This window comes from Stegostoma tigrinum, chromosome 5, assembly GCF_030684315.1.
Source record: "Stegostoma tigrinum isolate sSteTig4 chromosome 5, sSteTig4.hap1, whole genome shotgun sequence".
NCBI classification, from domain to species: Eukaryota; Metazoa; Chordata; class Chondrichthyes; order Orectolobiformes; family Stegostomatidae; genus Stegostoma; species Stegostoma tigrinum.
In genome coordinates, this window is record NC_081358.1 from 130,245,170 (window position 1) to 130,267,868 (window position 22,699).

General features: G+C 50.9%; 1 protein-coding gene across 1 annotated transcript in view; it reads left to right on the plus strand.

Moving 5' to 3' along the window:
- sspo (SCO-spondin) overlaps window positions 1–22,699 on the plus strand; it is a 517,250-nt gene that overhangs the window by 146,410 nt on the left and 348,141 nt on the right. Inside the window, exons 30-39 of the mRNA XM_059646360.1 lie at window positions 241–438; window positions 2,086–2,325; window positions 3,881–4,003; window positions 4,303–4,403; window positions 5,280–5,517; window positions 6,429–6,578; window positions 13,926–14,066; window positions 20,322–20,504; window positions 21,134–21,284; window positions 21,769–21,928. Of these exons, the coding sequence (XP_059502343.1) occupies window positions 241–438; window positions 2,086–2,325; window positions 3,881–4,003; window positions 4,303–4,403; window positions 5,280–5,517; window positions 6,429–6,578; window positions 13,926–14,066; window positions 20,322–20,504; window positions 21,134–21,284; window positions 21,769–21,928 (1,685 nt within the window). The remainder of the gene's footprint in view (window positions 1–240; window positions 439–2,085; window positions 2,326–3,880; window positions 4,004–4,302; window positions 4,404–5,279; window positions 5,518–6,428; window positions 6,579–13,925; window positions 14,067–20,321; window positions 20,505–21,133; window positions 21,285–21,768; window positions 21,929–22,699) is intronic.

A 22,699-nucleotide genomic window follows, 5' to 3' on the forward strand; every position in this document is an offset into this window, starting at 1 on the left:
TGAAAGGTCAGCCAGTTGAGGCTGCGGATCCAGAGAAAGAGTCCGACTACCCTGCACCTTCCCTGCTCACTGTGCTGAGCAAGAGAGAAGCTGAAGAGTCATAATAGTTATCCCCACCACATCACAAAACATCACTGCCTGATGCACAAGGGTGCCATGAAGACCAGTGAGAGTATTGTCTGATGGGATGCTGGGTTCAACACCCTGTCTCATGTAATGAAGCAGTGTAACTATTTTCAGTTCCAGTGATCTGTGGCCCAGGACAGTTCCCCTGTAGAAATGGATCGTGCATTCCCAGGCGGGACATGTGTAATGGAGAGACTAATTGTGAACATGGTGAAGATGAGACTCCAGACAGATGTCCTGGTTCCACTGTGGAAGCTGTTTCCATCACCAGCCCAACCCCACTGTCTGCTCAAAGCATCTCTTCAGCACCAGGTAGGAACACAACGTCCAAACAGTGGGTCCCCATTCTGAAGAAGGTCAATATCAGAAAATATTTAAACCTTCACTCCCTCTACCAGGGCCAGCAGTGACTCCTATCTACAAGGTGGACAGCAGATATTCACCAATAAGATCCTCTGTGTAGTAATTGTAATGAGGCCATCCAGACAGACTTCATTGAATAGGAGATTCCTGCTTTGGCTAGATTAGCATTCCAATCAGGGAGCCCTGGCTGACAGATAGAAACAGGAGTGTCAGACATTCTGTTCACTCTGAGGGCTGGCTCTGAGGGAGCTGGATCCATGTCAAGGACTTTCCCTGTGTAAGTAAAGTGTGACTTGGTGATGGGATATCGGCCCCTGTGGAGTTATTTCATTTAGCACTGTCCAAACTGATGACCATTTCTATCCAGAAGGACAAGGAATGAAAGCATCGCTGGTCAGGCAGCATTTATTGCCTATCCCTAATTGCCCAGAGGGCAGTTAAGAGTCAACCACATTGCTGTGGGTATGGAGTCACGTGTAGGCCAGAGCGGGTAAGGATGGCAGTTTCCTTCCCTAAGGGACACTAGTGAGCCAGATGGATTTTTTTCCGACCATCAACAATGGATTCTTGGTCATCATTAGGTTCTTAATTCCAGATTTGAAAATGTATTGCTATATATTATTGCTCCTTAACTGTCACTGGGTCAATTATATTACAATTTATTTACTAATGGGATGTAGGTATTCCTGGTTAGGCCAGCAATCATTGTCCATCCCTAATTTCCCTGAGGGCAGTTGAAAGTCAACTCTGTTGCTGTGGGTCTGGAGTTACATGTAGGCCAGACTGGGTGAGGATGGCAGATTTCCCATGTTTCCATGTAAAGGTTGTGTAGCAAAGACAGATGTGTGGAGTTCTGAAGAAAGGTCACTGAACCCGAAACATAAGCTCTGATTTTTCTTCACAGATGCTGCTAGACCTGCAAAATGTTTTCTAGCAATTTCTGCTTCTGATTTCTAGCATCTGCAGTTTTTTTTGTTTAGATGGAGTTAGGTACAGGTCAGATCTAACTGAATGCTAGAACCAGCTCAAATGGCAGAATGGCCTTCCCTATTAGTGACCCAGTTGTGGGCTTTTACAACAATTGACAGTGGGTTCATGGTTACTGTTAGATTCCCCGTTAGTTTTGATTGAATTCAAATTCTACCAGCTAACCTGATGGGATTTGAACTCAGTTTCTGGAATAATTGCCTAATGATAACACCAGGAGACCATCGCCTCCCTTTGGAACACGGGAACTCAATCTCAGAATACAGTAGACCATGTAGGGCTGAGATGAGGTAGTGAATTGGTGGAATTTACCCTCATAGTGGGCTGTGAAGGCCAGGTTACTGAATATAATTGAAGAAAGAGACAGCTAACATCTTAGATATTACATGGATTGAGGAGTGTGGTTCATTTGAAGGGTCGGTGAAGGGTAGGCTGAATGACCTCCTGGATCATAATGATTCTGAGAGGACATGGGTGTATGGCATTGCGATCGTGGATCAGCATCTTCACACTGAATGGTATAGAAGGCAGGAGGGGCTGAATGGCCTCATCCTGTCCTTGGTTTTTATGCTTTCTGTCTGGCCTGATGACTGCTTGGTTTTATTGCAGCTGCTTTGCGGTGCCGCCATTCTGAGTTCCGGTGTGACAGCGGTGAGTGTAGACCACGCGGCTGGCTGTGTGATAATGAACTCGATTGCCCAGATGGTAGCGATGAGAAGAATTGTAACAGGACATGTCTAACTGGAGAGTTCCAGTGTGGGGACAGCTCCCAGTGTATCCCACTCTGGCAGTTATGTGATGGGAATCCTCACTGTCAGGACCACTCTGATGAGACTGTTGACCGTTGTGGTGAGTGACTGTGGGCACTGGGTAAGGGGGTGAGGGTGAGGGTGGGTGAAGGGGTAATGTGGAGTGAGAGAGGGAGTTAAAATAACCTTTTATCTAGAACATAGAACATTACAGCACAGTACAGGCCCTTTGGCCCTTGATGTTGTGCCGACCTGTCATACCAATCTGAAGCCCATGTGGCCACAGACTTTCCTGTAACAGGAAACAAATTCTCCTTACTCACAATGACAAGCTGCTCATGATGCCAAATGGCAAGATTAAATTTCATCCCTAACCTCCTCTGCTCTAACAAGACCAGTCCCAGCTCCCTCAGCCTCTGAACAAAGCTGAACTCAGTTTTCTGTTATAAATCACCTCGACGCCTGCTTGTCCTCTCAAAGCTGTGTGTATGAACGAACATTAAGGATGCAAAAAGAACACTTACCCGGAAGTTACGGAGACTGCAGGGTTTGCGTTATAAGGAGACATCTCAGAGGCTGAGGGGTGACCTTATAGAGGTTTATAAAACCATGAGGGGGCATGGATAGGGTGAATAGACAAGGTCTTTTCCCTGGGGTGGAGAAGTTGAAAACTAAAGGGGCATAGGTTTAAGGTGAGAGAGGAAAGATTTAAAAGGGGCTTAATGGGGCAACATTTTCACACAGAGGGTGGTGCGTGTATGGAATGAGCTGCCGGAGGAGGTAGTGGGGGCTGGTACAGTTACAACATTTAAAAGACAGATGGACATGTACATGAATAGGAGGGGTTTAGAGGGAGATGGGCCAAATGCTGACAAATGGGGCCGGCTCAGATCAGGAAATCCGGGTTAGCATGGACAAGTGGGCCGAAGGGTCTGTTTCTGTGCTGTATGACTCCATCACTCAGTGCTTGTTGAAAAGGTTACATTCTGAGGGCAAGTTGTGAAGATTGGCTTAAATTCTCTTAAAAATGTGTAACTAGTTTAAAACCACTAAACTGAGCTGTGTAAGAAGGGTAAAGGATTCAAGTGAGTTTATAGAGAGGAACTACTGCCCTTGTTATTTGGGGCCAGGGTGTTCGGGGGTGCTGCCAGGGAGCACCTCACAAAAATGGGCAGTGGAAATCTGAACCAAACACAGATTACCAGGAGAAACTCAGCAGAAACTTTGCACGTGGACAGCAGTGAATTGAGGGGAATGTAGGTTAGGTTATTTTATTTTTGGATTAGGATTATTCCACGGCACAACATCGTGGGCCGAAGGGCCTGTACTGTGCTGTACTTTTCTATGTTCTATGTTCTAGGTCTGGCAGTGTCTGTGGAGAGTAAAAGCTAATATTTCGAGCCTGGTTTATCTCTTTAAATGGAAATGTGGAACTCACTGGGCACCAGAAAGCTGCTGAGCCTCAAGGCCATTCAGTTACAAATGAATACCTGGTCAGCAGCCTGTAGTTGGGTTGGGATGGGAAAGGCTGTATAGCAAGGATGGAGTTAGATACATGATAGATCGAACAATGCTAGAAGCCGCTCAAATGGCAGAATAGCTATTTGCTGTCACTCTGGATCCTATGTCTAGAAATGATTGTGTTCTTTCCCCAGGCTCTACCAGGATTCCCCCCTGTCCTGGGAGCTTCCTCTGTAACAGTCAAGTCTGCATCAACAGCACACGGGTGTGTAATGGAGTCATGGACTGCGAACAGGGTGAAGATGAACTGAACTGTGGTAAGAAGAGAGAGGGCTGACTGGAGGGTGGGAGGGCCAACCAGTCCATGTGATGACCAGAAATGGCTGATTAGTGGACACACTGCTATGATTTGAGATAGTAGGATCTGCAGATGCTGGAGAATCCGAGATAACAAGGTATAGAGCTGGATGAACACAGCAGGCCAAGCAGCATCAGAGGAGCAGGAAAAGCTGACGATTCGGGCCTAGACTCTGCTATGATTTGTTGGGTTGGGACTAGTCCGTGACGGGTGAGCATTTTTGATCTGGGTTTAACATGAACATATTTGATTTACTAGAACGGGACATTCCAACAGCACCAGCCCCACAGAGAAATGGGACAAAGATCAGCTGCAGTGAATATTCCTGCTCCAATGGGAGGTGTGTTACCTTCACACAGGTACGTGCTGGTCGGTAATGCCAAGAACTAGCGAGATGCCTGGCAGGAAATTCTGTGCACGCTCTGATCTCAACAGAAACAGGGCACTGTGATGGATAATCAACTATGACCAAAATGAATGGCAGAGCAGACTAGAAGGGCTGAATGGCCTCCTCCTCCTCTTTTCTGTGTTTCAGTGAAAGAGAGTTCACTTATTAGCCAATCAGACCTGTCCTGCCATTCAGGATAAATGTTGAATTGGTATTCTTGTGAAGTGTCCAGATGAAAGCAAGATGAAAATCTTCAACATAATGTGCCCTTTTTCATTAACAGTTCAACTTCTATCTGAGCAAACAACAAGTAATTAATAAAAACTGAAAAAAAACTGCCAATTCACTTCCTGTGAATCAGGAACAAAAACAGAAATTGCTGGAAAAGCTCAGCAGGTCTGGCAGCTTCTATGCAGAGAAGTCAGAGTTAACGTTTCAGGTCCAGTGACCCTTCCTCAGAACCGTTTGAGATTTAAATCACACAGGCTGACTTTGCTTGGTTACAGCATTTGAGGGTAAGGACTCTTAACTCAGAGGACAGTGGATTCATAGTCATCATTAGACTCTTAATTCCAGATTTTTATCCCTGTCCGTGGTGGGATTTGAATCCAGGTCCCCAGAGCATTCTCTGGGTAAATGGATTAAGAGGGTAGCGATAGTACCACTAGGTCATTACCTGCCCATACCTCGTTTCATATGGACCTGAAACCTCGTTCCAGTAAAGTCCAGGTCACTATGCCCTTTGTGGTGATGGGGGATGAGTGGATGCTGCGCTGTGTGTCTGTGGGGGGCACAGGAGAATTTTGATTATGTAATAAATATGGTAACCTGACTGTTTCTGGTCTAGGTTTGTGACGGAGTCGACGACTGCAGAGACAGCTCGGAGAAATCCGATGGGATTCCCTCAGATGAGTTGAATTGTGGGATGTGGTCTCCATGGGGATTGTGGAATGAGTGCAGCCAGAGTTGTGCAACTGGAGTGCAGACTCGAGAGCGAGTGTGTGAGACACCATCTACAGACCTACTGCAGGAGTGCAGAGGGCACAGGGCACAGACTCAACAATGCTTCAACCAGGCCTGCCCAGGTGAACCCAGACCCCAGTCCAACTGGGATGGCATTGGTGAGGATGGATGCTGTTTTGGGGATGGTGGGTGTAGATGTATGAATGGGGCCGGGAGAAGCGAGTCATGGAGCCCGAGTACTGGGGGGGTGAGGATGGAACTTGGTGTGGGTGGGTGGGTTCACTGTGGAAGGGCATGGTGAGCATCAGGTGGGGTTGGGGCTAGGCTCCACAAGCATTCACTCCCCCCACCACAGATGCTCACTAGCAGCAGTGTGTACTATCTACTAGACGCACTGCCGAAATTCACCAAAGATCCTCGGACAGCACCTTCCAAACCCAGGACCACTTCCATCTAGAAGGACAAGGGCAGCAGATACATGGGAACACCACCCTCTGCAAGTTCCCCTCCAGGCCCCTCACCATCCTGACTTGGAAACATATTGCTGATCCTTCACTATCACTGGGCGAAAATCCTGGAATTTCCTCCCGAAGGGCATTGTGGGTCAACCCACAGCAGGTGGACTGCAGCAGTTCAAGGAGGCAGCTCACTCCCACCTTCTCAAAGGGCAACTAGGGATGGGCAATAAATGTTGCCCCAGCCAGTGATGCCACATTCCACAAGTGAAATTAAAAAAAACACTGCTCGTTAGTATTTACCTGTTTTCCCTGCTCTACTTACTCCTTGTGAAGTCTGGGGTCCTTGGGTACTTTTTGTTATAACCTCCTTGTCAAAATACCTTCAAAGACTTCATTAAAGCACGATGGTAGGAAGGTGGCCTTTTGGCCCATCAAGTCTGCACTGACTGTGTTCCCTAGTGTTGGTCTTCTGCCTTCTCCACGTAGCCCTATGTGTCCACACAGCCCCCATCTCTATGCCCAGCCCTGGTCAGGGCGTGTTCCTCTGCCTCTCTCACCTTTTCATTTTGCTGCAGTTGATGGACAGTGGACAGCCTGGACGTCCTGGTCAAACTGTAGCCACCAGTGTGAGGGTGTTGTGATCCGCCACCGTGAGTGTATTGGTCCGACAAACGGAGGGAAACAGTGCCAGGAGCTGCCAGGCTCAGGCAGCCACGTGGACATCAGTAAGTGATCTTTGATTGGACAACTCAGTCATTGCATTTAGAGGGTCAATGACATGTGATCCTGTGACCCAACCTAACCTGCTGGGCACATGGATTAAATTCCTATTACAACATTTATAAAGGCAGTCTGTTTATGAGGCATTTGTGCTACTATGTTGGGTCCCTATCTCTGGGATAGAAGGCCTGTGTTCAAATGCCATGTACTCCATAGGAGTATCATAATGTTCCGTGAACATAAAAGCAAAACTCATCACCAGTTGCTGTAAAACTCTATTCCCTGGGTCACAGTGTGAAATCTGACCTCCTGACCCAGTCTGGTCTACACGTAGCAGCCACCCTTGGAAATGACTGAAGGAGAAACTCACTCGAAAGGAGGTCACCCATACCTGCTATGGGGAAAGATAATGAAATGTGAGGCTGGATGAACATAGCAGGCCAAGCAGCATCTCAGGAGCACAAAAGCTGACGTTTCGGGCCTAGACCCTTCATCAGAGAGGGGGATGGGGAGAGGGTTCTGGAATAAATAGGGAGAGAGGGGGAGGCGGACCGAAGATGGAGAGAAAAGAAGATAGGTGGAGAGGAGAGTATAGGTGAGGAGGGGGAAGGTCAGTCCAGGGAAGACGGACAGGTCAAGGAGGTGGGATGAGGTTAGTAGATGGGAGATGGAGGTGCGGCTTGGGATGGGAGGAAGGGATGGGTGAGAGGAAGAACAGGTTAGGGAGGCAGAGACAGGTTGGACTGGTTTTGGGATGCAGTGGGGGGAGGGGACGGACTGGGCTGGTTTTGGGATGCGGTGGGGGAAGGGGTGGTTTTGAAACTGGTGAAGTCCACATTGATACCATTGGGCTGCAGGGTTCCCAAGCGGAATATGAGTTGCTGTTCCTGCAACCTACGGGTGGCATCATTGTGGCACTGCAGGAGGCCCATGATGGACATGTCATCTAAAGAATGGGAGGGGGAGTGGAAATGGTTTGCGACTGGGAGGTGCAGTTATTTATTGCGAACTGAGCAGAGGTGTTCTGCAAAGCGGTCCGCTTGGTTTCCCCAACGTAGAGGAAGCCACACCGGGTACAATGGATGCAGTATACCACATTGGCTGATGTGCAGGTGAACCTCTGCTTAATATGGAAAGTCATCTTGGGGCCTGGGATAGGGGTGAGGGAGGAGGTGTCGGGGCAAGTGTAGCATTTCCTGTGGTTACAGGGGAAGGTGCCGGGTGTGGTGGGGTTGGAAGGCAGGGTGGAGCGAACAAGGGAGTCACGGAGAGAGTGGTCTCTCCGGAAAGCAGACAAGGGTGGGGATGGAAAAATGTCTTGGGTGGTGGGGTCGGATTGTAGATGGCGGAAGTGTTGGAGGATGATGCGTTGTATCCGGACGTTGGTGGGGTGGTGTGTGAGAACGAGGGTGATCCACTATGGGCGGTTGTGGCGGGGGCGGGGTGTGAGGGATGTGTTGCGGGAAATGCGGGAGACGCGGTCAAGGGCGTTCTCGACTACTGTGGGGGGATAGTTGTGGTCCTTGAAAATCTTGGACATCTGGGATGTGCAGGAGTGGAATGCCTCATCGTGGGAGCAGATGCGGCGGAGGCGGAGGAATTGGGAATAGGGGATGGAATTTTTGCAGGAGGGTGGGTGGGAGGAGGTGTATTCTAAGTAGCTGTGGGAGTCGGTGAGCTTGAAATGGACATCACTTACAAGCTGGTTACCTGAGATGGAGACTGAGAGATCCAGGAAGGTGAGGGATGTACTGGAGATGGCCCAGGTGAACTGAAGGTTGGGGTGAAAGGTGTTGGTGAAGTGGATGAACTGTTCGAGCTCCTCTGGGGAGCAAGAGGCGGCGGCAATACAGTCATCAATGTAACGGAGGAAGAGGTGGTGTTTGGGGCCTGTGTAGGTGCGGAAGAGGGACTGTTCCACGTAACCTACAAAGAGGCAGGCATAGCTTGGGCCCATGCGGGTACCCATGGCCACCCCCTATGTCTGTAGGTAGTGGGAGGAATCGAAAGAGAATTTGTTGAGGGTGAGGACGAGTTCGGCGAGGCGGATGAGGGTGTCGGTGCAGGGGGACTGGTTGGGCCTGCGGGACAGGAAGAAGCGGAGGGCCTTGAGGCCCCCGCCCCTGCCACATCCCAGATGTCCAAGTTCTTCAAGGACCGCAACTTTCCCCCCAGTGGTCGGGAACGCCCTTGACCATGTCTCCCGCATTTCCCGCAACACATCCCTCACACCCCGCCCCCGCCACAACCGCCCATAGTGGATCCCCCTCATTCTCACACACTACCCCACCAACCTCCGGATACAACGCATCATCCTCCAACACTTCCACCATCTACAATCCGACCCCACCACCCAAGACATTTTTCCATCCCCACCCTTGTCTGCTTTCCGGAGAGACCACTCTCTCCGTGACTCCCTTGTTCGCTCCACACTGCCCTCCAACCCCACCACACCCGGGACCTACCCCTGCAACCGCAGGAAGTGCTACACTTGCCCCCACACCTCCTCCCTCACCCCTATCCCAGGCCCCAAGATGACATTCCATATTAAGCAGAGGTTCACCTGCACATCAGCCAATGTGGTATACTGCATCCATTGTACCCGGTGTGGCTTCCTCTACATTGGGGAAACCAAGCGGAGGCTTGGGGACTGCTTTGCAGAGCACCTCTGCTCGGTTCGCAACAAACAACTGCACCTCCCAGTCGCAAACCATTTCCACTCCCCCTCCTATTCTTTAGATGACATGTCCATCATGGGCCTCCTGCAGTGCCACAATGATGCCACCCGAAGGTTGCAGGAACAGCAACTCATATTCCGCTTGGGAACCCTGCAGCCCAATGGTATCAATGTGGACTTCACCAGTTTCAAAATCTCCCCTTCCCCCACCGCATCCCAAAACCAGCCCAGTTCGTCCCCTCCCCCCACTGCACCACACAACCAGCCCAGCTCTTCCCCTCCCCCCACTGCATCCCAAAATCAGTCCAACCTGTCTCTGCCTCCCTGACCTGTTCTTCCTCTCACCCATCCCTTCCTCCCACCCCAAGCCGCACCCCCATCTACCTACTAACCTCATCCCACCTCCTTGACCTGTCCGTCTTCCCTGGACTGACCTATCCCCTCCCCACCTCCCCACCTATACTCTCCTCTCCACCTATCTTCTTTTCTCTCCATCTTCGGTCCGCCTCCCCCTCTCTCCCTATTTATTCCAAAACCCTCTCCCCATCCCCCTCTCTGATGAAGGGTCTAGGCCCGAAACGTCAGCTTTTGTGCTCCTGAGATGCTGCTGGGCCTGCTGTGTTCATCCAGCCTCACATTTCATTATCCTGTAGATCCAGGATGTATTTAATTAGATTTCAACAGCTGTTGCTAGGGCCTGGGAGGGTTGTAAGGCAGTGAAGCTCTTCCAGCTGCTACACTCTGTCTCTCTCTCTCTCCCCCTCTCTCTCCCCCGCTCTCTCTCTTTTTCTCTCACTCTCTCTCTCTCTCTCTCTCTCTCTTTCACTCTCAGAATTGTCTTTTGATGTTCTTACCTCCTCTGTTGGAGAATTACATGTGAGACGGTCTGTTTTCTGAATTTGCCTTTTGCCAAGGGTGTGAAGAGGATGGAACTACATTGGAGCAATGAGTTAGTAATAGTTACTGTATCTATTATTCTGTTAAGTTCTCCAGTGGGGTTAAGGTTTTCTAACTGTTTCCTTCTTTTGATGTATTTTAACTAAAGTTTGGATAAATATATCAGAGATAATGGGAACTGCAGATGCTGGAGAATCCAAGATAACAAAGTGTGAAGCTGGATGAACACAGCAGGCAAAGCAGCATCTTCGGAACAGGAAAGCTGACATTTCGGGCCTCGACCCTTCATCAGAAGTGGGGGATGGGGAAACGGTTCCAAATTAAATAGGGAGAGAGGGGGAGGCGGAGCAAAGATGGATAGCGGAGAAGATAGAACATAGAACATTACAGCGTAGTACAGGCCCTTCAGCCCTCGATGTTGTGCCAACCTGTCATATCGATCTCATGCCCATCTAATCTACACTATTCCACGTACATCCATATGCTTATCCAGTGACGACTTAAATGTACCTAAAGTTGGCGAATCTACTACCGTTGCAGGCAAAGTGTTCCATTCCCTTACTACTCTCTGAGTAAAGAAACCACCTCTGACATCTGTCCTATATCTTTAACCCTCAATTTAAAGCTATGCCCCCTCGTGTTCCCCATCACCATCCTAGTAAAAAAGCTCTCCCTTTCCACCCTATCTAACCCTCTGATTATTTTATATGTCTCAATTAAGTCACCTCTCAAACTTCTTCTCTCTAATGAAAACAGCCTCAAGTCCCTCAGCCTTTCCTCGTAAGGCCTTCCCTCCATACCAGGCAACATCCTAGTAAATCTCCTCTGCGCCCTTTCCAAAGCTTCCACATCCTTCTTATAATGCGGTGACCAGAACTGTACACAATACTCCAAGTGCAGCCGCACCAGAGTTTTGTACAGCTTCACCATAACCTCTTGGTTCCGGAACTCGATCCCTCTATTAATAAAAGCTAAAACACTGTATGCCTTCTTAACAGCCCTGTCAACCTGGGTGGCAACTTTCAAGGATCTGTGTACATGGACACCGAGATCTCTCTGCTCATCTACACTACTAAGAATCTTACCATTAGCCCAGTACTTTGCATTCCGGTTACTCCTACCAAAGTGCATCACCTCACACTTGTCTGCATTAAACTCCATTTGCCACCTCTCAGCCCAGCTCTGCAGCTTATCTATGTCTCTCTGCAACCTACAGCATCCTTCATCACTATCCACAACTCCACCGGCCTTAGTGTCGTCTGCAAATTTACTAACCCATCCTTCTACGCCCTCATCCAGGTCGTTTATAAAAATGACAAACAGCAGTTGACCCAACACCGACCCTTGCGGTACACCACTAGTAACTGCTCTCCAGGATGAACATTTCCCATCAACTATCACCCTCTGTCTTCTTTCAGCAAGCCAATTTCCGATCCAAACTGCTATATCTCCCACAATTCCATTCCTCCGCATTTTGTACAATAGCCTACTGTGGGGAACCTTATCGAACGCCTTGCTGAAATCCATATACACCACATCAACCGGTTTGTGGAGGTGGAGAGGAGACAGACATGTCAACGGGATGGGGATGGAGCCACTAAAGGTGAGTGTAGGTGGGGCGGTGGGGAGGGGATAGGTCAGTCCGGGGAGGACGGACAGGTCAAGGGGGTGGGATGAGGTTAGTGAGTAGGAAATGGAGGTGCGGATTGAGGTGGGAGGAAGGGATGGGTGAGAGAAAGAACAGGTTAGGGAGGCGGGGACGAGCTGAGCTGGTTTTGGGATGCAGTGGGGGGAGGGGAGATTCTGAAGCTTGTGAAGTCCACATTGATACCATTGGACTGCAGGGTTCCCAAGCGAAACATGAGTTGCTGTTCCTGCAACCTTCGGGTGGCATCATTGTGGCACTGCAGGAGGCCCATGATGGACATGTCATCTAAAGAATGGGAGGGGGAGTGGAAATGGTTCGTGACTGGGAGGTGCAGTTGTTTATTGCGAACCGAGCGGAGATGTTCTGCAAAGCGGTCTCCAATCCTCCGCTTGGTTTCCCTGATGTAGAGGAAGCCACAACGGGTACAGTGGATACAGTATACCACATTGGCAGATGTGCAGGTGAACATCTGCTTGATGTGGAAAGTCATCTTGGGGCCTGGGATGGGGGTGAGGGAGGAGGTGTGGGGACAAGTGTAGCATTTCCTGTGGTTGCAGGGGAAGGTGCTGGGTGTGGTGGGGTTGGAGGGGACTGTGGTGCGGACAAGGGAGTCACGGAGAGAGTGGTCTCTCCGGAAGGCAGACAAGGGTGGGGATGGAAAAAATGTCTTTGGGGTCGGATTGTAGATGGTGCAAGTGTTGGAGGATGATGCATTGGATCTGGAGGTTTGTGGGGTGGTATGTGAGGATGAGGGGATTCTCTTTGGGCGGTTATTGTGGGGATGAGGTGTGAGGGATGATTTGCAGGAAATGGGGGAAACACGGTCCAGGGCGTTTTCGACCACTGCAGAGGGGGATGTTGCGGTCCTTGAAAGATTAGGACATCTGAGATGTACAGGAGTGAAATGAGCTCATCTCCACCTATCTTCTCCTCTATCCATCTTCGCTCCGCCTCCCCCTTTCTCCCTATTTATTTCTGAAACCCCTTCCCCTCCCCCATTTCTGATGAAGGGTCTAGGCCCGAAACATCAGCTTTCCTGCTCCGAAGATGCTGCTTGGCCTGCTGTGTTCATCCAGCTCCACACCTTGTTATCTCATATAAATGTGTTCGGCTTAACATCAAGTAGTTTGACCAATCAAATTGCATCTGGAACACAGCAGCTGACATTTTCCCTAAAAATAAGAGAAAGTTATGATATAGTGTCTTAATGTATTTTGAGGGGGCCTGGGCTGGCCTGGCCCAGAACGAGCTCCTGAGCAATGTGAGCTCAGAGAGGTGTTGCGGGAGATGGAGAGAAACCAGACACTGGTGCGGGGTTGGGGCTGAGGTAGGGGTGTAGTTTGACTTCAGTGAGTTTTGTGGTTTATGATGATTACAATTGGCATTAAATATGTGACTGTTTTACCTGATGCAATCTGTCTAATTCCAACCCACTGTAGTGAGGGAGAGAATTTGAATTAGTATTAGAACGAGGTTTTATTGGCATGTGCACTCAAGTACAAGGATACAGGAGAGACAAGTGTACAAAGTCATTAATCCCAGCACCATCTTCGATACAGAAGTACACAACTTGAAGTACAGCGTAGAAAAATAAACAAATAAAGTTAAAAGTTGAGCCTTCCAGTCTTTCTTTAATCTTAGGCCAGCAGATGCTCCATGCTGGGCTTTCCCCATGAGACTCTTCTGTATGCAACTCAGCGCGAGCGATTGGCTGAACAATCATGAAAATTATTCAGATGCTTCCATCCCAATATATTTCCCCATCTTCATTTGTTACTGACATTTACTACAATTCGCTCTCTCCCATTTGACATTGAAACCCCACAATTCCTAGTTTAGTCTCTGTGTTTTTTAGACACATAGACAGAAATGTATTCAGTATCTCTGCCATTTCCACTTCCCAATTAGAATGTCTCTTGTCTCAGCCTCTCAGCTAATATCATTTACTTTAGCTATTCTCCTCCATTTTTAATGCCAATAGAAGCTCTTAAAATCCATTTTAATATGATTGGCTTTTATTCTCAGTCGATTTACTTCCTCATCACCAGGGCTTGCTAAGTTCATCTCTGGGTTCTCTGATGTGATGATTTGATGGTGATACTGGATTTAATTCCTGCACCATTTCTGCAGGTCCGTGTAATTTAGATGATTGTCCAAAAGCCCAGCATTGTCCTGGGGAACTGGTCATGCAGGGCTGTGCAACGTGTCCTTTGACTTGTGCAGAACTGAGCACGAAGAACAGCTGTCCCCACGGAGAGCGCTGTTTCTCAGGTATGTCTGAGGGGAGACCATCACAAGGAGAATGGGATGGACTCATTGAGAATGAACATATGAAGATGGCACATTATTCTGTCTGACTGATAACTGATCATGTGAAACACTTCGTTTTCCTTTGTTAAAGACACTATCAATTTAAGGTGTTTTGCTGGATTTGTGTGACACTATTAGTGTATGTCTGTGTACGTCTGTGCGAACCTGAGATTATCAATCTGTATGGGAATGAATCAATGGGTTTTATGGAGTATCTGTGACGGTGTGACGATGGGTGTGCAGTGACTGTGACGATGGGTGTGCAGTGACTGTGACGATGGGTGTGCAGTGACTGTGACGATGGGTGTGCAGTGACTGTGACGGTGTGACGATGGGTGTGCAGTGACTGTGACGATGGGTGTGCAGTGACTGTGATGGTGTGACGATGGGTGTGCAGTGACTGTGACGATGGGTGTGCAGTGACTGTGACGGTGTGACGATGGGTGTGCAGTGACTGTGACGATGGGTGTGCAGTGACTGTGATGGTGTGACGATGGGTGTGCAGTGACTGTGACGATGGGTGTGCAGTGACTGTGACGATGAGTGTGCAGTGACTGTGACGATGAGTGTGCAGTGACTGTGACGATGGGTGTGCAGTGACTGTGACGATGGGTGTGCAGTGACTGTGACGATGGGTGTGCAGTGACTGTGACGGTGGGTGTGCAGTGACTGTGACGATGGGTGTGCAGTGACTGTGACGGTGTGACGATGGGTGTGCAGTGACTGTGACGATGGGTGTGCAGTGACTGTGACGATGGGTGTGCAGTGACTGTGACGATGGGTGTGCAGTGACTGTGATGGTGTGACGATGGGTGTGCAGTGACTGTGACGATGGGTGTGCAGTGACTGTGACGGTGTGACGATGGGTGTGCAGTGACTGTGACGATGGGTGTGCAGTGACTGTGACGATGGGTGTGCAGTGACTGTGACGATGGGTGTGCAGTGACTGTGACGGTGTGACGATGGGTGTGCAGTGACTGTGACGATGGGTGTGCAGTGACTGTGACGGTGTGACGATGGGTGTGCAGTGACTGTGACGATGGGTGTGCAGTGACTGTGACGATGGGTGTGCAGTGACTGTGACGATGGGTGTGCAGTGACTGTGATGGTGTGACGATGGGTGTGCAGTGACTGTGACGATGGGTGTGCAGTGACTGTGACGGTGGGTGTGCAGTGACTGTGACGATGGGTGTGCAGTGACTGTGATGATGAGTGTGCAGTGACTGTGCCGATGTGACGATGGGTGTGCAGTGACTGTGACGATGGGTGTGCAGTGACTGTGACGATGGGTGTGCAGTGACTGTGACGATGGGTGTGCAGTGACTGTGACGATGAGTGTGCAGTGACTGTGACGGTGGGTGTGCAGTGACTGTGACGATGGGTGTGCAGTGACTGTGACGATGGGTGTGCAGTGACTGTGACGATGGGTGTGCAGTGACTGTGACGATGGGTGTGCAGTGACTGTGACGATGAGTGTGCAGTGACTGTGACGGTGGGTGTGCAGTGACTGTGATGATGGGTGTGCAGTGACTGTGACGGTGGGTGTGCAGTGACTGTGATGGTGTGACGATGGGTGTGCAGTGACTGTGACGATGAGTGTGCAGTGACTGTGACGATGGGTGTGCAGTGACTGTGACGATGGGTGTGCAGTGACTGTGACGATGGGTGTGCAGTGACTGTGGCGATGGGTGTGCAGTGACTGTGACGGTGGGTGTGCAGTGACTGTGGCGATGGGTGTGCAGTGACTGTGACGGTGGGTGTGCAGTGACTGTGACGATGGGTGTGCAGTGACTGTGACGATGGGTGTGCAGTGACTGTGACGATGAGTGTGCAGTGACTGTGACGGTGGGTGTGCAGTGACTGTGATGGTGTGACGATGGGTGTGCAGTGACTGTGATGGTGTGACGATGGGTGTGCAGTGACTGTGGCGATGGGTGTGCAGTGACTGTGACGATGGGTGTGCAGTGACTGTGACGATGGGTGTGCAGTGACTGTGACGATGGGTGTGCAGTGACTGTGACGATGGGTGTGCAGTGACTGTGGTGGTGTGACGATGGGTGTGCAGTGACTGTGACGATGGGTGTGCAGTGACTGTGACGATGGGTGTGCAGTGACTGTGGCGATGGGTGTGCAGTGACTGTGACGGTGGGTGTGCAGTGACTGTGACGATGGGTGTGCAGTGACTGTGACGATGAGTGTGCAGTGACTGTGACGGTGGGTGTGCAGTGACTGTGACGATGGGTGTGCAGTGACTGTGATGGTGTGACGATGGGTGTGCAGTGACTGTGGCGATGGGTGTGCAGTGACTGTGACGATGGGTGTGCAGTGACTGTGACGATGGGTGTGCAGTGACTGTGATGGTGTGACGATGGGTGTGCAGTGACTGTGGTGGTGTGACGATGGGTGTGCAGTGACTGTGACGATGGGTGTGCAGTGACTGTGACGATGAGTGTGCAGTGACTGTGACGGTGGGTGTGCAGTGACTGTGACGGTGGGTGTGCAGTGACTGTGACGATGGGTGTGCAGTGACTGTGACGATGGGTGTGCAGTGACTGTGACGATGAGTGTGCAGTGACTGTGACGGTGGGTGTGCAGTGACTGTGATGGTGTGACGATGGGTGTGCAGTGACTGTGACGATGGGTGTGCAGTGACTGTGACGATGGGTGTGCAGTGACTGTGACGGTGGGTGTGCAGTGACTGTGACGGTGGGTGTGCAGTGACTGTGACGATGGGTGTGCAGTGACTGTGACGATGGGTGTGCAGTGACTGTGACGATGGGTGTGCAGTGACTGTGACGGTGGGTGTGCAGTGACTGTGACGATGGGTGTGCAGTGACTGTGACGATGGGTGTGCAGTGACTGTGACGATGAGTGTGCAGTGACTGTGACGATGGGTGTGCAGTGACTGTGACGATGAGTGTGCAGTGACTGTGACGGTGGGTGTGCAGTGACTGTGACGGTGGGTGTGCAGTGACTGTGACGATGGGTGTGCAGTGACTGTGACGATGAGTGTGCAGTGACTGTGACGATGGGTGTGCAGTGACTGTGACGATGAGTGTGCAGTGACTGTGACGATGGGTGTGCAGTGACTGTGACGGTGGGTGTGCAGTGACTGTGACGGTGGGTGTGCAGTGACTGTGACGATGGGTGTGCAGTGACTGTGACGATGGGTGTGCAGTGACTGTGACGATGAGTGTGCAGTGACTGTGACGATGGGTGTGCAGTGACTGTGATGGTGTGACGATGGGTGTGCAGTGACTGTGACGATGGGTGTGCAGTGACTGTGGCGATGGGTGTGCAGTGACTGTGACGATGAGTGTGCAGTGACTGTGACGATGGGTGTGCAGTGACTGTGATGGTGTGACGATGGGTGTGCAGTGACTGTGACGATGGGTGTGCAGTGACTGTGGCGATGGGTGTGCAGTGACTGTGACGATGAGTGTGCAGTGACTGTGACGATGGGTGTGCAGTGACTGTGACGATGAGTGTGCAGTGACTGTGACGATGGGTGTGCAGTGACTGTGACGATGGGTGTGCAGTGACTGTGATGATGAGTGTGCAGTGACTGTGACGATGGGTGTGCAGTGACTGTGACGATGGGTGTGCAGTGACTGTGACGATGAGTGTGCAGTGACTGTGACGATGGGTGTGCAGTGACTGTGACGATGGGTGTGCAGTGACTGTGGCGATGGGTGTGCAGTGACTGTGATGATGAGTGTGCAGTGACTGTGGCGATGGGTGTGCAGTGACTGTGACGATGGGTGTGCAGTGACTGTGGCGATGGGTGTGCAGTGACTGTGATGATGAGTGTGCAGTGACTGTGACGGTGGGTGTGCAGTGACTGTGACGGTGGGTGTGCAGTGACTGTGACGATGGGTGTGCAGTGACTGTGACGATGGGTGTGCAGTGACTGTGACGATGAGTGTGCAGTGACTGTGGCGATGGGTGTGCAGTGACTGTGATGATGAGTGTGCAGTGACTGTGACGATGGGTGTGCAGTGACTGTGACGATGGGTGTGCAGTGACTGTGACGATGGGTGTGCAGTGACTGTGATGGTGTGACGATGGGTGTGCAGTGACTGTGACGATGGGTGTGCAGTGACTGTGACGATGGGTGTGCAGTGACTGTGACGGTGTGACGATGGGTGTGCAGTGACTGTGACGATGGGTGTGCAGTGACTGTGATGATGAGTGTGCAGTGACTGTGACGGTGGGTGTGCAGTGACTGTGACGATGGGTGTGCAGTGACTGTGACGATGAGTGTGCAGTGACTGTGACGATGGGTGTGCAGTGACTGTGACGATGGGTGTGCAGTGACTGTGACGGTGTGACGATGGGTGTGCAGTGACTGTGACGGTGTGACGATGGGTGTGCAGTGACTGTGACGATGGGTGTGCAGTGACTGTGACGATGGGTGTGCAGTGACTGTGACGGTGTGACGATGGGTGTGCAGTGACTGTGACGATGGGTGTGCAGTGACTGTGACGATGGGTGTGCAGTGACTGTGGCGATGGGTGTGCAGTGACTGTGACGATGGGTGTGCAGTGACTGTGACGATGGGTGTGCAGTGACTGTGGCGATGGGTGTGCAGTGACTGTGACGATGAGTGTGCAGTGACTGTGATGGTGTGATGATGAGTGTGCAGTGACTGTGACGATTGGTGTGCAGTGACTGTGCCGATGTGACGATGGGTGTGCAGTGACTGTGACGATGAGTGTGCAGTGACTGTGATGATGAGTGTGCAGTGACTGTGGCGATGGGTGTGCAGTGACTGTGACGATGGGTGTGCAGTGACTGTGGCGATGGGTGTGCAGTGACTGTGACGATGGGTGTGCAGTGACTGTGACGATGGGTGTGCAGTGACTGTGACGGTGGGTGTGCAGTGACTGTGACGATGGGTGTGCAGTGACTGTGACGATGAGTGTGCAGTGACTGTGACGATGGGTGTGCAGTGACTGTGACGATGAGTGTGCAGTGACTGTGACGATGGGTGTGCAGTGACTGTGACGATGTGACGATGGGTGTGCAGTGACTGTGACGATGAGTGTGCAGTGACTGTGACGATGTGACGATGGGTGTGCAGTGACTGTGACGATGGGTGTGCAGTGACTGTGACGATGTGACGATGGGTGTGCAGTGACTGTGACGATGGGTGTGCAGTGACTGTGACGATGGGTGTGCAGTGACTGTGATGATGAGTGTGCAGTGACTGTGATGATGAGTGTGCAGTGACTGTGACGATGGGTGTGCAGTGACTGTGATGATGAGTGTGCAGTGACTGTGATGATGAGTGTGCAGTGACTGTGACGATGGGTGTGCAGTGACTGTGATGATGAGTGTGCAGTGACTGTGACGGTGGGTGTGCAGTGACTGTGATGATGAGTGTGCAGTGACTGTGATGATGAGTGTGCAGTGACTGTGACGATGGGTGTGCAGTGACTGTGACGGTGTGACGATGGGTGTGCAGTGACTGTGACGATGTGACGATGGGTGTGCAGTGACTGTGACGATGGGTGTGCAGTGACTGTGACGATGGGTGTGCAGTGACTGTGACGATGGGTGTGCAGTGACTGTGACGGTGGGTGTGCAGTGACTGTGACGGTGGGTGTGCAGTGACTGTGACGATGGGTGTGCAGTGACTGTGACGATTGGTGTGCAGTGACTGTGACGATGTGACGATGGGTGTGCAGTGACTGTGACGATTGGTGTGCAGTGACTGTGACGATGTGACGATGGGTGTGCAGTGACTGTGACGATTGGTGTGCAGTGACTGTGACGATGTGACGATGGGTGTGCAGTGACTGTGACGATTGGTGTGCAGTGACTGTGACGATGTGACGATGGGTGTGCAGTGACTGTGACGATGAGTGTGCAGTGACTGTGACGATGTGACGATGGGTGTGCAGTGACTGTGACGATTGGTGTGCAGTGACTGTGACGATGTGACGATGGGTGTGCAGTGACTGTGACGATGAGTGTGCAGTGACTGTGACGATGTGACGATGGGTGTGCAGTGACTGTGACGATGGGTGTGCAGTGACTGTGACGATGAGTGTGCAGTGACTGTGACGATGGGTGTGCAGTGACTGTGACGATGTGACGATGGGTGTGCAGTGACTGTGACGATGGGTGTGCAGTGACTGTGACGATGAGTGTGCAGTGATTATTCATGGTGGTTGACTCCAGGAGCTGCTGACTTCTCGCTGTTGTGTGCAGGGTGCTGGTGCCCAGGAGACCTGCTCCTTGATGATAACCAGCGTTGTGTTCAAGCAGTAGACTGCCCCTGCCTTGTCGATGGGCTGAAGTACTGGCCAGGGCAGCTGGTGAAAGTTCACTGTGAGATTTGTCGCTGCTATCGGGGCCGTCTCGATGCCTGTCACCCCAACCCCCAGTGTTCAGGTAATGTTCTCCCTTTTGGGGCATATGTGTGCTGTGTTCGGGTCAGTGAGTGTGGAGCGAAGGGCCAGTCAGAGGTCTTGTGGGATTTACACATCTGAGATTTCTCACTGTCCCTGTTAGTAGAGCAATTTCAGAGGGTGGGATATTTGGGTGCAGGGTCCTATGTGAGTCTTTTTGGCCCATAGGCACATTAGTGTGTGGTATGGGGTGGAATGTGGGGAGTTTGGGGGTTTGGTAATAGATGGTACTGAGGAGGATAGAGCAGTGTGGTAGGGTAAATGGGACGGGTAATAAAAGGGCCCAATGTATGAGGAATGAATTGAGATTTAGGGAGATAGGAGGGAGCTGGGGTAGGGGCATTGGGATGGAGCTGTGATTGACAGGGCAAGATGTGGTTCAGTATTGAGGTTAATATGGTGGGGCAGAATGGGAGAGTGGGTTATAGGGTTTAGAGTCAGAAAGTGAGGTGTTAGAGAGGGATGAGGTATGAGACCTGTGTTGGGGACATTGAGTTGGAGAGTGAGTGAGTGAGGGCTGGGGTACTTGTGGTGAAAGGATGGGTCGTCCCGTGAGAGTCTGACTGTGGTCGTTGTAAATGTGTTTCCTATCTGTGTTCCTGGTAACACCAGTGGACTGTGGCTGGTCGGTTTGGTCTCCCTGGGGGGAATGTCTCGGACCATGTGGAGTGCAGAGTGTTCAATGGTCATTCCGAAGTCCCAACAATCCGAAACAACAAGGACAAGGGCACCAGTGCCGAGGGATTTACCGAAAAGCTCGAAGGTAAACCCATCTTCCATTCCCCATGCCACTGACAGATAATGGCTCAGCCTGGCTGGGCTGTGCTTCCCAGGGTTTTGGGTCTAGATCCTGGCTCCAGTTAGGGGTTTGAGGTTTGGTGCCCAGGGCGTGGGTGTTGTTTGGGGTTCGGGCCCAGGGGTTTAGGATTGGAGAATGGGAATTGATTTGATTTGATTTGATCTATTGTTGTTATGAGTGAAAAGCTTTGTTTTGTGAGCAGCACAGGCAGATGAAAGCAAACAAGGACATAGAGATCAGAGGGTGCTTAGACAGAGTGAGGCATACAGGTTACGCTGCACGAGAGGTGCACAAAACAGGATCAACGTTAGATTTGAGGTCAGATAGGTCTATTCAGCAGTCTAATAATGGTAGGATAGAAGCTGTTCTTAAACTTGTTGTTGTGTGGATTGTGGGGTAAGGCTCAGTTTTACTTTGGCTCTCTGTCTGTCATTCTGTTGGTGTTTAGGTGTCAGACTGCACCGTGTGAAGATTGTCAATTCCAGGGTCGTTCCTATTCCATGGGGGAACGTTGGAGAATTGGACAGTGTGAAGTCTGTCAGTGTTTCGAGGAACGTCGTGTTCATTGCTCCATGTACTGTCCATACACACTACTTGGATGTCCACACGTAAGGGCTGAGTTGACTCTGGGGTCAGGCTGTGCTCTTGCTGAGATTCAGTGAACACTGTTTCCCCAAGAGCTCCATAATTATGAATCCCGGAGCAGGGAAGCAGGCGATGACAGGTTGGGATTCAATGCTAGATGGTTTTTTTCCATGAGGTAATGGGAACTGCAGATGCTGGAGAATCTGAGATAACAAGGTGTAGAGCTGGATGAACACAGCAGGCCAAGCAGCATCTGAGGAGTAGGAAAGCTGACGTTTCGGGTCAGGACACTTCTTCAGAAATGGAGGAGGGTAAGGGGGTTCTGAAATAAATAGGGAGAGGGGGGAGGTGGATCGAAGATGGATAGAGGAGACGATAGGTGGAGAGGAGACAGACAAGTTAAAGAGGCAGGATAGAGCCTGTAGAGGTGAGTGCAGGTGAGGAGTTAGGGAGGAGATAGGTCAGTCTGGGGAGGACGGACGGGTCAAAGGGGCAGGATGAGGTTAGTTGGTAGGAAATGGAGGTGCGGCTTGAGGTGAGAGGAGGGGATAGGTGAGAGGAAGAACAGTTTGGGAGGGGACGAGCTGGGCTGGTTTTGGGATGCAGTGGGGGGAGGGGACGAACTGGGCTGGTTTTGGGATGCAGTGGGGGAAGGGGAGACTTTGAAGCTTGTGGAATCCACATTGATACCATTGGGCTGCAGGGTTCCCAAGCAGAATATGAGTTGCTGTTCCTGCAACCTTCGGGTGGCATCATTGTGGCACTGCAGGAGGCCCATGATGGACATGTCATCT